The sequence below is a fragment of the Aplysia californica genome, unplaced genomic scaffold (assembly GCF_000002075.1).
Source record: "Aplysia californica isolate F4 #8 unplaced genomic scaffold, AplCal3.0 scaffold00662, whole genome shotgun sequence".
Classification (NCBI taxonomy): Eukaryota; Metazoa; Mollusca; class Gastropoda; order Aplysiida; family Aplysiidae; genus Aplysia; species Aplysia californica.
Genome location: NW_004797932.1, coordinates 185,508 through 198,922, shown reverse-complemented (window position 1 = coordinate 198,922; position 13,415 = coordinate 185,508). Strand labels below are relative to the sequence as shown.

The 13,415-nt window shown below is 37.7% G+C and overlaps 1 protein-coding gene across 1 annotated transcript in view; it reads right to left on the bottom strand.

Annotated features, from left to right (window-relative positions):
- LOC101845879 (vitamin D3 hydroxylase-associated protein) overlaps nucleotides 1-13,415 on the bottom strand; it is a gene marked incomplete at both ends in the record, with an annotated part of 31,435 nt that overhangs the window by 16,899 nt on the left and 1,121 nt on the right. The window contains 6 exon segments of the mRNA XM_005108127.2: nucleotides 186-247; nucleotides 2,620-2,691; nucleotides 4,028-4,117; nucleotides 5,372-5,428; nucleotides 6,708-6,815; nucleotides 8,501-8,731. Coding sequence (XP_005108184.2) covers nucleotides 186-247; nucleotides 2,620-2,691; nucleotides 4,028-4,117; nucleotides 5,372-5,428; nucleotides 6,708-6,815; nucleotides 8,501-8,719 — 608 coding nt within the window.

The window sequence follows — 13,415 nt, the reverse complement described above, 5'->3', positions numbered from 1 at the left end:
GCACACGCACACGCGCACGCGCACGCGCACGCGCACGCGCACGCGCACGCGCACGCGCACACGCACACACACACACACACTATTTCCATACAGACGTAGGCACAGAACAACTATAATAAAAATAAGGCTAAAAGCTTATGAAAGAAATACTCAAGAAATACACATAAAAGTAACTTGAGCGTTACCTGAACAATGACTGCGGAACATTTGTTCGCACAAAAGGAACACCTCCATGGCGCTTAACAGCCTGAAAATGAAAGATGATAATCCATTTAGAAACGTTTCACGCCTTCTCAAAATAAACCACACTTCCTCATTTATATCTAATCACTGGTACACGTACACCATCATCATCCAGTGCCAGATCTGCGACAGACATCGGCGATCATGGTTCTCCATTCATTCCTTTGCTCGGATGCTCTCAAAAAAGCTATGTTTCCCTGATCTTTCCCTGTTACCCATTTGTTTAGGTGTGTACACATACACACAGTCAAAATAATATTTGTATTTTATGTTTATCAATTTAATTAAGACACCTGAAATATGTGTAAAAGTTTTTCCAAAAGTAACTTGAAAGGATTTATTGATACATCAATTCATGGAAAACAGCATGAAAGGCAGGGGAGAAAAGAGAAAGAGGGTGAGTCAAGGAGAAGAGAGGAGTGTAGGGGGGAGGGAGGGTAAGAGAGGCAGAAAGAGAGAGAGAGAGGGATAGAGAGAGAAAGAGAGAGAGAAAGAGAGAGAGAAAGAGAGAGAGAGAGAGAGAGGAGAAGGAAAGGAACAAGGGAGGGAAGGGAGGGAGAGGACGGAGAGGGAGTAGAGAGAGGGGAGAAGCGAAAAACTAACAATACAAGAAGCATCTCAGGAAAGAAACCAGATAAGAATAAAGTAAATTAATTCAATCTTTCAGCTGTTCCACGTTCAAGTCACATTCACATGTCCTTTCATTCAAGCCTGTCTAAAACTGTGTTATGTTTTAAAAATACCTCCAAAATGAATATACATCTAACTGGGAAAAATTTCATGATCATGGAAGAGGCACATTGGGTCAAATCATTTTCTTCTTTTTAGTCTAGCCTAGTTGCATAAGCAAGTGTCAAAGGTCATTATTATGAAGTTATAAGATAAAATAAGATAAGCTAAGATCATACTTTATTATCCCAGAGGGAAATAATTTTTCGTGGCTGTAGGACCGTAAAAACAAATGCAGGTATACATAAAAACTTGAATTATATATTACCATCATTAAAATTTATTATGAAAAGAGAAGTAAAGCCGACAAAATGTACATATCACACAAGATGCATCATTTAACCACATGCAGGAATTCAATTACCTTTGACCTTTGGAGTTATGTTATAGATACATACTCTAAAGAGCAATACACATTGATGCTTATTCTGACAATAGCCTTATGCTAGATGGCAATAAAATTCGTTTATATCTTTCTTTATTTGTTTTTAGAGGTACATATCTGCCACTGCGTGATCTGACAACTTACGTGGAAATGGGGTGTGTCGGGTCGTTTATAATGCTTTTTATCTTTTTTATACTTGTGGTGTTATACATTTAATCAATTCTAGTAAATTCATATCCTGAGATCTTGGGGCTTTCTTATTGGTTCTGTCGAATTTTTCTTTATCATTATTGTTGTCATGTCATGTCTCCAGGTGGCGACTTTTCACCTTGCTCTAGGTAAGTTGATTATATCTGAAACTATTCCTAAGTCAGCTTATATCAGCACACTATAAACAATCAACTGATAAAACACGTAAATAGAACTATGGTGTTTAGCAGATGTGGAACTGATCCTTCATTACTCTATCTGTTTTGTCTGTCTGTCTGTCTGTCTGTCTGTCCGTCCGTCCGTCCGTACGATGACTCCTTCTTTTGTTTTGTTTTTAATTGAGAACCTGCAGATGAGCCTTAGCAAAGGTTTGAGAATGAGAAATAAACTGACGTACTGCCTTAGCAAGGGTTTGAAAACGAGAAATGAGTTGGCAACATATTTTTTCCACTTATACAGACAAGGCAAAATACCATCATTATGCTATTAATAGTTTTATGACACTCGCTCAACACTTTGCCGTCTCATCTCGCCGATCGGCAATTTTACCACCCAGTTTCTTTGGATTTTCCACGAAATGTCTTTGCCTTTGATAGCAAGAGTTTTTACGAGTACTATATACCAGCCTTGTGATGGCAAAGTGTTAAGGGTCTTATTTATCAGCCATCAAAATGACACCCTAAAATCTACTGCTCTCACAAACTGGTACAGACAATGGTTCAGCGGAATGACACCCCCTAAAACTACTGCCGAGTTGACTTCAAAACATGTAGCTAATGATGGTAAAATAGATCAGATGATTTTTACTCCTTTATCGACACAATTTAAATCATTTAGGAGGCCGGCTTCCAAACCTGCCTGTCAGGGCAAATTCCTGGACTGAAAGAGAGGGATGCAATATCCCGGCAGAAAGACCGAGATCTTCAATAGATATTTTCTCCCTATTTGGGAATCAAACTCAGGTCTGTAGAGCACAACAGCAAAGCTCCAAACCACTGCACCGCGTACAGACACCAGCCTAAAGTTGGTTCTTCATCAACGTAAGATCTAACCTGAACAGTCACAGCATCTTCATCCACAATTTCATCGATGAAAGCTTCCAGTCCAGCTGTGCAGTCATAGCCCTGTGAATAAACAGAAGAAAGTCTATAACTAGAACTGTGAATAAACAGAAGAAAGTCTGTAACTAGAACTGTCAATAAACAGGAGAAAGTGTGTAACTAGCCCTGTGAATAAACAGAAGAAAGTCTGTACTTAGAACTGTGAATAAACAAGAGAAAGTGTAACTAGAACTGTGAATAAACAGAAGAAAGTCTGTAACTAGAACTATTTTTTTGTATTTTAGTAGAGGTTTTTCGGCGCTCGCAACTGCATATAAGGTCATATGAGCGCCAGAAGATTAGAGGTGTTACAAGAGAGTAACAAACATGAAAAAGAAGGAGGCGGAAATAAGGACAATAGATGTTTGATAGGAAAGAAGAAGCAAACCACACCAGAGCAACCACCCGCCAACCACCCACAACTAGAACTGTGAATAAACAGAAGAAAGTCGTAAACTAGCCCTGTGAATAAACAGAAGTAAAGTTTTAATGAGAGTTTTAAAACAATTAGGTCATAAAAGTGACAAAATAAGAGCTATGCACAAAAAAAATATATGATGCCTATGCCATACAGGGAAAATGCTCTCCATAAACGGAACATTTCTATCTTATTTCAAGTAAACACAAAGCAAATAAAAAATGAATGGAAATAGTTTTACACAGTATTTGTGAAAACTCTAAATTTTAGTTAAAATAGATCTGATAAAAATTATTTTGCTTGAATAATACAGTAAAATTCTTTGCCAGAATTTCAAAAAAACATATGTGAGTCAGTGTGGTAGAATCAGGCTCTCGTCAATTTTTTGGCATGTAGAGTCATTGGTCTCATCTTATAGCTTGTTCACTTTTCTTTATTCGGATGAACAAAGTACCCATTTATCTTGAATATAAGTCGAGATATTTGTGAAAGAAGGAGGTGGGGGCCACTTGTTTTCAGAGGTAAAAGTAGTGAGAAAATGGCCACCAAAGATTAGTTATTTAACTATTTCCTTAGCTTAAGAGTCCGTGGTAACTGAAAATTTACATTTTTTATGCCGTTTTTCAGAAAAATCCAAAAAGAAATGAGTTCTTTAATGGGAATGAAAGGTGTTGAGCCAAAAAACAAAAATTTGATAAAAATTCACAAACCTGCGGAAAAATGCTAGTTTCTTCACTTTAATTATTTTAACGAGAGCCTGATTCCACCACGCTGCCTCACATATTTAAAACTTTCAAGATTCCTTACATAGTGTAAATATAACCCTTTGATACGATACAAATAAACTTTCCATAGTTTTAAGGCAAATGTAAAAGTTTATCATTCACCATTTGTGCCAATTTTTCATGAGAAAAGAAAGAGAAATACGAAAAATTCACCCACCTTTATATTCACGCTTTCCTTCACACTAACAGGTATACCAAAGAGAAGACCACTTTTGTCAGCCTTTTGATCCAGTTCCTTTGCTCTTTCCTGTTTGAAAAAATAAACATTCTTGGGGAAAAGACAACAGATGAAGAGTACCTGCAAATATCACCTCAGTCTAGTTTGATTAAAGAGAAGGAAATTATGAGCTGTTATTAACCCTAACCGTACGTCGTGTTTTACTATCATATCCATACCACAAGGGGAACTCTGTGCCACCACTTTCCAAAGAGGAAATTTACTCGTTAATCCGATTCGTACACTTTGCATAGCAGTCTGTGAAAATGATTTTTTGAGAAATATTAAAAGTTTCAAAGAGATCTTCGCACTAGAAGTATTCTAAATTGTGAAGAATACAACCCCTGGGGTACAAAATGACCCCAGGGCGTACGGACAGGGTTAAGTGTGTGGAAAAAGCAAAATAAACAGACAAAAGCAGCTCATGGAGAGAAAAGAAGAGGTCCTCTCAGAGGCACCCTCTAACTGCCCACCCACGTCACAGCACTAGACCAAAAACAAAACCCTCTGCATTAAAGAATCCACAAAAACAACAGAATATCAACAGCAAAAATATTTGTTTGTTTTAGTAAGATTTTACGGCGCTCGCAACATACAAAAGAAGTAGTGGAAAAATGATGAGAGTAAGGATGAGGGAAAGAAACAGCAGCAGTTCCTCCTATGTTGTTCTGGCACAGTATGAGCATGACATTGATAAATCAGCCCATTTACAATTCTACAGTGCATCAGAACATTTTAATATCCCCCCTTTGGAAATGGCCTAAAGACACTTCAGTCAGTAGCACAGATAGTTTCTATCTCCTAAGCTCCTGGATTTTAAAAACAAATTTCATTTCATTTTTTGCTGTCATTTCTCTGCTACAAAGCTGCATACAACAAAAACTATCCAGCATTCTCATGGAATTAAATAAGCAGCTTTGGGGAATAAATAAAACAATGATTAAAGAGACTTCTTTGTCTTTGAACTCTGTAAGGTGAAAGAAAATGATTTATGACAAAGAAAGAAGAGTCAAGACAGCTGAGGAAAAAAATGTATAAAAACTAATTAAAAGTCATATGAGCGCCTGAAAATTGGAGGTGTTACAAGAAAGTAACAAACATAAAAAAGAAGAAGGGGAGATAAGGACGATAGATGCTTGATAGGAAAGGAGGAGCAGACCACACCAGAGCACCCACCAATCTCCCATAATTTGGAGACTGAGGCAGCTGTGGGGTCAGACAACAGGCAAAACAAAATCAGAAGAAGAAGAGACAGAAAAGTTTCTTTAATTCTTTATGAACTACCTCTGCTTCAGGTAATGGTTCTGTGATACAGTTGATCTTTTCGTTCACTTCAAAGGCCTGGAACAAAAACATACTAACGGTGAGATTTTGCCACATACTAGTGTCATGTCATAAAATAAGACGGACGAACCATATTTCTAAACTTGGCTTTATTAAACAAAAGGACATCCAACTAGTTTGAGTTAAACTTGGTTTTAATAAACAAAAAGACATGCAACTAGTTCGAGTGGGTAGACAGCGACTGACGATAACACACGGAGTTGAGCGGACACCGGACACAGCACAACGACAGGACACACTGAGCGACACTCACAAACTCAGTGACGACGAGACAATGAGTGAACAGAGACACAACAAGATAAATATCACCACAATCAGCTTTTTAAGTTCTTGCAACCAGAGTGTGGAAGTTTAGTTTTAGTAAGAGTTTTACTGCGCTCGCAACTGCATAAGGTCATATGAGCGTCAGAAGATTAGAGGTGCTACAAGAGAGTAACAAACACAAAAAAAGAAGGAAGAGAGATCAGGACGATAGATGTTTGATAGGAGAGAAGGAGCAAACTACACCAGAGCACCTGCCAACCACCCACAGAGTGTGGAAGAGTAAGAGCCTTACAAAAGAGAAATTAGAGGAATGGTAAAAAATTATAACTTGAGTAGAGAGTTGAGTAAGAGTGGTGTTGAAGAGCAGCTTTGCCATAGAAATAAGAGTAACAAGAAACATTCGACTGATAATTGAGTCACAAAAAGAACAAACACTTGGGGTTTATTTCACAACCATTCCTCAAGTTAACATTACTTTCTTTAAACGTTACACCCCTCCTCCAACACCCCCCCCCCCCCCTTTTTTTTTCAAAGCCCAGGAAAATCAATGACTGAAACAGAAGAGTTTTGTCTTGTTGTTAAGGATAAAAGATTATGCAAGTATCAGGACATCATGGAACATTTTTTGTTTGTTTTGTTGTTGTTGTTTTTTAAATTTGCAAACCATACTGGAATGAACTTAAACAGCAAGCATGTTTGACACTGAAATGAGACTAAAAGTTGTGCACCCGCCAACCACCCACAGACAAGCATTTAAAAACTACTTTTTCCAAAGTTCATCTAGTTGCTGAAGGTTGCTTGCCAACTAGAGACAAGACGGCCACTTATTGTCAAAGAAAAAAGTGTTTGTTTTAGACAGGTGGATGGCTTAGACAGTCTCAACATTTACCTTTTAGCACTATGGAAGAACATTTTGCAAAAAGAAATGCATAAAGAGCAGACAAAATGGAACATTTATTCATTCTTTCAGTTATGTGTGAGTCACTCAACTAGACTCTTTCAGAACACAAACCTTTCGCTGGAAAGCATGAAGTACTTCAAGTGCACTCAGTTTTCCATTCTTTAGATCTGCCAGGAGGGATTCGGCCGACCTGTTAGCGATGTTCTCTGCTGATCTAGTCTGAGGAAATAAAAGATTCAATTTTACATACACATAAATTAGGGTTCCTTTAATCTAGTGTGATTAAAGGTATATCAAATTGAAAATCTTGAAGCTTTGAAGAGAAGTATTTAGTTATAGTAAAAGTTTTACGGCACTTGCAACACAATAAGGTCATAAGAGTGCCGAAGATTATAGGTGTTACAAGAGAGTAACAAACACAAAAAAGAAGCAGGGGAGATAGAGATGATCGATTTTTTATAGGAAAGAAGGAGCAAACCACACCAGAGCACCCATCAACCACCCACAGAGAAGTATTTAAAAACTTTTTTTTTTCCAACTGAAAGTTGCTTGCCAACTAGAGACAAGACGGCCACTTATTGTCAAAGAAAAAAGTGGGCGTTTTAGACAGGTGGATGGCTTAGACAGTCTCATTATATTATAGAAAAAAAATGCAACAGGAAGGGCGGGGGGAGGAGTAATTGTTTGTATAGGTGAGTGTGTTGGACAGGTACACTAGGCAGCGGCATTTAAGGCAGGTTCGACTGGAAGCTAAAAGTAGGCTGCTTCAACCAGCTGTAAAACTTCACAGGGATGTAACAAAGTACAAAGAAATCTTCATAGAAAGTGACCGCACAGTAGCATATAGGTCTTCAATCTATGACCCGCACAGTAGCATATAGGTCTTCAATCTATGACCCGCACAGTAGCATATAGGTCTTCAATCTATGACCCGCACAGTAGCATATAGGTCTTCAATCTATGACGGTACCAGACAATGTTATATTGCTTTCCCTTTATTCAAAGGCTCATAAATGTCGTAAGGAATTAATTTTTTTAAATATGAAAAAAAAAATTCACACAAAAGATACAAATATACTGCAACATTATAACTGAGGGGGTGGAGAACTTGGAATGGAGAAAAGAATAAGAGTTCAAAACATTATTATTATAGTAGAGGGTTTTACGACGCTCGCAACTGCATAAGGTCATATGACCGCCAAGGGGTGGGTGTCAACAGAAAGTCTTTACAGGGAATCAGACTTACTCTGCTCACCTCTCTAGCTTCAAAAGCACCAGGTCTGCTTCAACAATCAAGGCATCCCGGAAATAGCAGGTCACAAGAGTGACAAACATACAAAAGAAGTAGAGGAAAATGACAATAGTAAGGATTAGGAAAGAAAAAGCAGCAGTTCCCTGTTTTAGATCAGGCACAGTAATGGGCGTGACATGAATCAGCCCATTTACAATTCTACTGTGCTTCAACGAGAAATGTCCCCCCTTTGGGAATGGCCTAAAGACACTACAGTCAGTGGCACTGCCCCGGGGGGGGGGGGAGATTTCAAAACAGATTTGGCAAGGAGCAAGTACAAATTGAGAGGAGGCATGGTTAAGGTGTACACTAAGAGGAAGAAGAGGAAGATCAAAAGAAAATGAAATAATGTTCAAGTGATGACTAAGAAGAATATGTTTAAGAAAGTTCCCTGAAGCTTCACAGACACATAAACTAGAACGCAAAAGAAACAATGGGGAGGGGGGAGGGGAGGCGAAGGGGGAGAGGAAGAGATAGGGGTGAGAGGGAAGGGGGGTGGGGGAGGGGACAGGGGTTAGAGTTAGAGAACAGAAAGACCAAATCCAGGTAGCAAAGGAATATGAACCAGGGTGAGTAGGCAGAGGGTGAAAAGAAGTGACGGAAGAATACCAACCTTTGAGAAGTTTTCTCGGACAATATCTTTCCTCTTTTGAGCCAACTGACGTCTTTTTGAATGCTTTTGATCTAACCTCCTCATAGAGGCAGACTTTCTCCACGAGTAAAAGGCATACCGGAACAGCCACAAGCTGGCTAGAGACAGCAATCCAATTCTTGTCCGTCGATCACTCACCAGGATCTCCAGAACCGAAGCAATATTTTGCGGAGTCATCATTGCCCCCACAACCTGGGGGGAAAAATTTCAGAAGTTATGGGATTTTTTTTGTTTTAGTAAGGTTTTACGGCACTCCGCTCGCAGCTGCATAAAGTTTTATGAGCACTAAGGGGTGGATGCCAACAGAGAAGTCCAAACAGGGAATCAGGCTTACTCTGCTCACCTCTCTAGCCTCAACAGCACAAAGTCTGCTTCGACTACTAAGGTACCACAGAAATAGCAGTTCACAAGAGAAAGACAAACATACAGAAGAAGTAGAGGAAAAATGATGATACTAAGGATGAGGAAAGAAAAAGCAGCAGTTCCCCCTATGATGTTCCGGCACAGTATGAGAATGGCATTGATAAATCAGCCCATTGACAATTCTACTGTGCATAAGAACACGTTAATATCCCTCCTTTGGGAAAGACACTTCAGTCAGTAGCCCTGCCCAGGGGGGATGAAGTTATGTTTGTGAAGTATTTCACATATGTGAGCAGCGCGGTGGAATCAGGCTCTCGTCAAAATATTCAAAGTGAAAAAACGTGCATTTTTCCGCAGGTTTGCGAATTTTTATCAATTTTTTGTTTTTTGGCTCAACACCTTTCAAGCCCATTAAAGAACTAATTTCTGTGTGGATTTTTATTAAAAACGTTGATTAAAGACACCAAAATGTAAATTTTCAGTTACCACGGACTGTTAAGCTAAGGAAATAACTAATCTTTGGTCGGACATTTTCTCACTAATTTTACCTCTAAAAACAGGTAACCCAGACCTCCTCCATTCACAAATATCTCGACTTGTATTCAAGATAAATAGATACTTTTTTCCATCCAAATAAAGACTAGTGAACAAGCTTTTAGACGATACCAATAACTCTATAAGCCCAAATATTGACGAGAGCCTGATTCCACCGCGCTGCCTCACATATTTATATGATGACGTTTTTCTTCCTCTTCTTTTTTCCCTATCCCCAGAACGAAAACGCTGAACAGATGTTTGAGGACATCTATGCTTTGGTCTGTCTTCTCATTTCTTAACAACAATAGCATGAAATCACAATTTATAATTGTTTATATTGCCATTTTTGGGAAGACTTAAAAGCTTTTCCCTTTATTCCTTTCATAGTATCATAACCACTTTATTCCTTCCCCAGTACCACTACAATTATCTCTCCTAGATAGCAGTCATAAGCATAGTATCCCATAAGAAAAGAAGAAAGTTTTTTTAGTATGCAACCCAACTAGTAAGAAAAACATGTGCTACAAAATAATAATCAGAAACCTCAACCCAAATGCCAGTTCTGAAGACTCATGGCAGCTTACGATGGATGACGAGAGGAAGAGAAGCCAAGAAGAAGAGAAACCGATAACTAGGTGTGGTCGAACAAAAAGAGGAAACGCAGCCCTTTAGCAAGATCAACAGGAGAAAACTGCACAGGACAGACATTTTAATTTTTAGACAAAAATTGTTGATGGCCAATGCTTCTTAGGGAACTAAAAGGAAAAAGACAAACCAAAATTACTACTGCAACCTACAGAAAACAAACCAGTGAATGAGCCAATAATGCACACTCACGCGATAGAACTCTTCCACAGTAACCTCCACAAACAACGACTAACAAAGGTTAATTTCTCTTCAGTACAACAACACCTTCTTGCTCTGAGAAATATTGAAAGATGAAACTTATTTCACACACAGCAACTGTTGAGTCAAGTCTCCAAATGACAGATTAATAATAACTTTGCAATCCATTCAGGACAGTGCTCCACTGGAAATGACAAACTGATTTGATTTTATCTGCTGGCTGATAAAACCACCTCACATAACACTGCCTCGTGTAATACACTCTCACATCTGTCTAACATGAAACTATTCCACATATTATCATTATGGCCTATGCTTCTTAAGGAATCAAAAGGCAAAAGACAAAGCATAATTACTACTGCAACCTTCTACAAAAATCAAACCACTTCTGTTCGTGATCACATTCCTGCCATACAGTAAACTTAACTGCTGTCAGTAAGTCTTATTAAAATAGTATTCTGACCTTCAAGCACCTCGACGTCTAGCATAATAAAAGTAATGGGAAAAAGCATGGTGGAGCAATTTTGCCCTATCAGTAAAATGATTAAATCCGCAAAAAGGAATCAAACCAAGCCAAGAAGTCGTGCTGAAACAGAATTGTCAGAGTGATGACCTAAGTCAAGCCTACACATTCTCACTTCTTTCAAGGCAGCTGATGAGCTAAAAAATTCTCTACTATACTATGAAACCACGGAAAAGGGCTTCCTATTCTTTAATACAAACCGAAGACTTCCTACAATCATTTTTCTCTGAACAACTATACAAACCTTTAGACCAGAAGAAAACCTTTGAACATTTTTTATTTGAGAATCAGAAAGTAAAATAGACAGCAAAAAGAAACACATATGAGACATGCTATAAAAAAGACTGCTTCATGGTAATCCATAATTCCCGACTCACATAAAAGTCACAGCGTACAGTGTATACACATTTTCGCTCATCTAAACCACAAACGTTCAATCCTAAACTGAAGTGAGTTGATGAGAATAATGTCAATATAAAATGGTAATGACAGAAACTTAATAGTTCACTCTCCTACCATTACTGCCACTCGAATGGAGCATGCTACATGTAGCTTTCAAGGCAAAAAATTATAGATCTAGTAACAACGAAAGGGGAATCTGTGGGCATACCCTAAAAAAAAATTACTCGCAAAAGCATGTGAACATGCAACTTCTTTCATAAAGCATACAAGCTAATAAAAATATTACAAAAATGATAGAAATCCAGATCAAAACTTTGTCAAACCCCATGGTCTACAAGCTCTTGCAAACCATTAACACAGCACAGACAGTCCTGCTCACTGATATGATAATGGGGTCGCAGTCTTATTCAACTGACTAGAAATTAGAAATTAGGACAGCCTCAATAAAAGTAGGATGAATAATTTATGAGTTCATACAGAAGGCATATCAAACATGATCTTGATGTCAGCTCATAAAACATACTATGAAAAGAAGCTGATGATAGCTCTTTTCATACCTTACGACTTGACACTGAACTAAGATAAGTAGCTCATCATTAAGTGTAACAACATATATATGGTATTATTATTATTATTACTATTATTATCATTATTATTATAATTATTATCATTATTATTATTATCATTATTATTACTATTATTATTATTATAATATTAGATAGCATTTTTACAGAGTGCAAATTCCCGCTTAACAGCAAGCTCTAAGCGCTTTATAATCTATATTATTACCCCAGCAAACCTGATAGCATTCTGAAACAATCTCAACTTCCTGGGGAGCATTCAGCGCAAGCTGCCATTTTTTTATATAGGCGCTAAAACACTAATTAACATACTGACAAAATCTTTCGCTGTCTACTATTATCACGTACCCATTCTCACCTGGGTGAAGTGAGGAAAGTTTGCTTAAAGTGCCTTTCCCAAAAACACAACATCAGCATAAGGCTCGTGACAACCTCACAATTATGAGTCCGGTAATCTAACCACTAGACTACAGATGCTACATGGTACATGGATCTTTGTTATATAAATGCAGTTACTGATTTTATTATCCTGTGCTTTCAACTGGGGCTATTTCCTCTCTGGTCTTCATAAAAATAAAAATGATGAATCATCAAAATTACATTAACATTGCTGACCAGCATTGCGTATGACAATTCTTACAATGGCTGCACAACCATTAGTGGCCATGCATCATTTGCTTTCTTTTCCTTTCAATGCTCATCACTATTTAAAACTAGAGTTGATAATTTTCTAGAGGAAAAAATGTTTCTTATGTATTTAAGCCAAAAAAATACAGTGTAGGCCAATAATCTTCCTACATATCTACATTGTTTACAAACAATTCTTCGTTAAATGTAAAGTTGAAAGGATCTTAAATTTCCAGCCTGTGTAGAATTATAAATTTCGAAAAAACATTTTTTTACATGTATACATTATGTATCATATCATAGTACAGAGTTAGAACTTCAAGTAGTAGGCTACAATAGTATTATAATTTTCAGTCTCAATACTCAATAACTTTTTAAAAAGCAATAAAAAAAACACTATAAGTTTAAAGTGACTGCAAAATTTAAAAATGTTATTGGGGGTAGGTATAAATTTGAAAGACCTCTAGATCTACATGGTAAAAAAAATATACAAATGAAAAACAAAAGCTTGGAAAAAAGATATTATAACTGAAGTCCACCGCTGACACCTGAAATCAACAGACAGGTTGATTTTTTTTTAAACGTAGTGACTATTTCTCCGAACACTCAGGAAAATCAACTTGATCTCTATTTCTCCGAACGGTTTCCGTTCTCAAGATTCTTTGGCTGTTTGAGACTATTTCGGCGTGATCTTTTATTCTGCAATTCTGCGAGGACTGCGAGGAAGCATTTTTTGCACTGAATTCAATTTCTAGAGCAAGAGATTTTTAAAGGTCTAAGTATTCAGATAATTCAATTGTGGTTAGGGCAACATTCCCGGGCTATTCGAATTTTAAAATGCCTTCAAAAGATACCACGAGAAAACAAGACTGCTCGACTTTGGCAGTACCTATTTTGCATTTAGTCACCCTTAAAGCAAAAACTAAAATCCCTCACGCAAACAAAAAAAATCCCTTCACGCCCCCCTCCCCCCAACCCGTTCACACCTTAAACACAC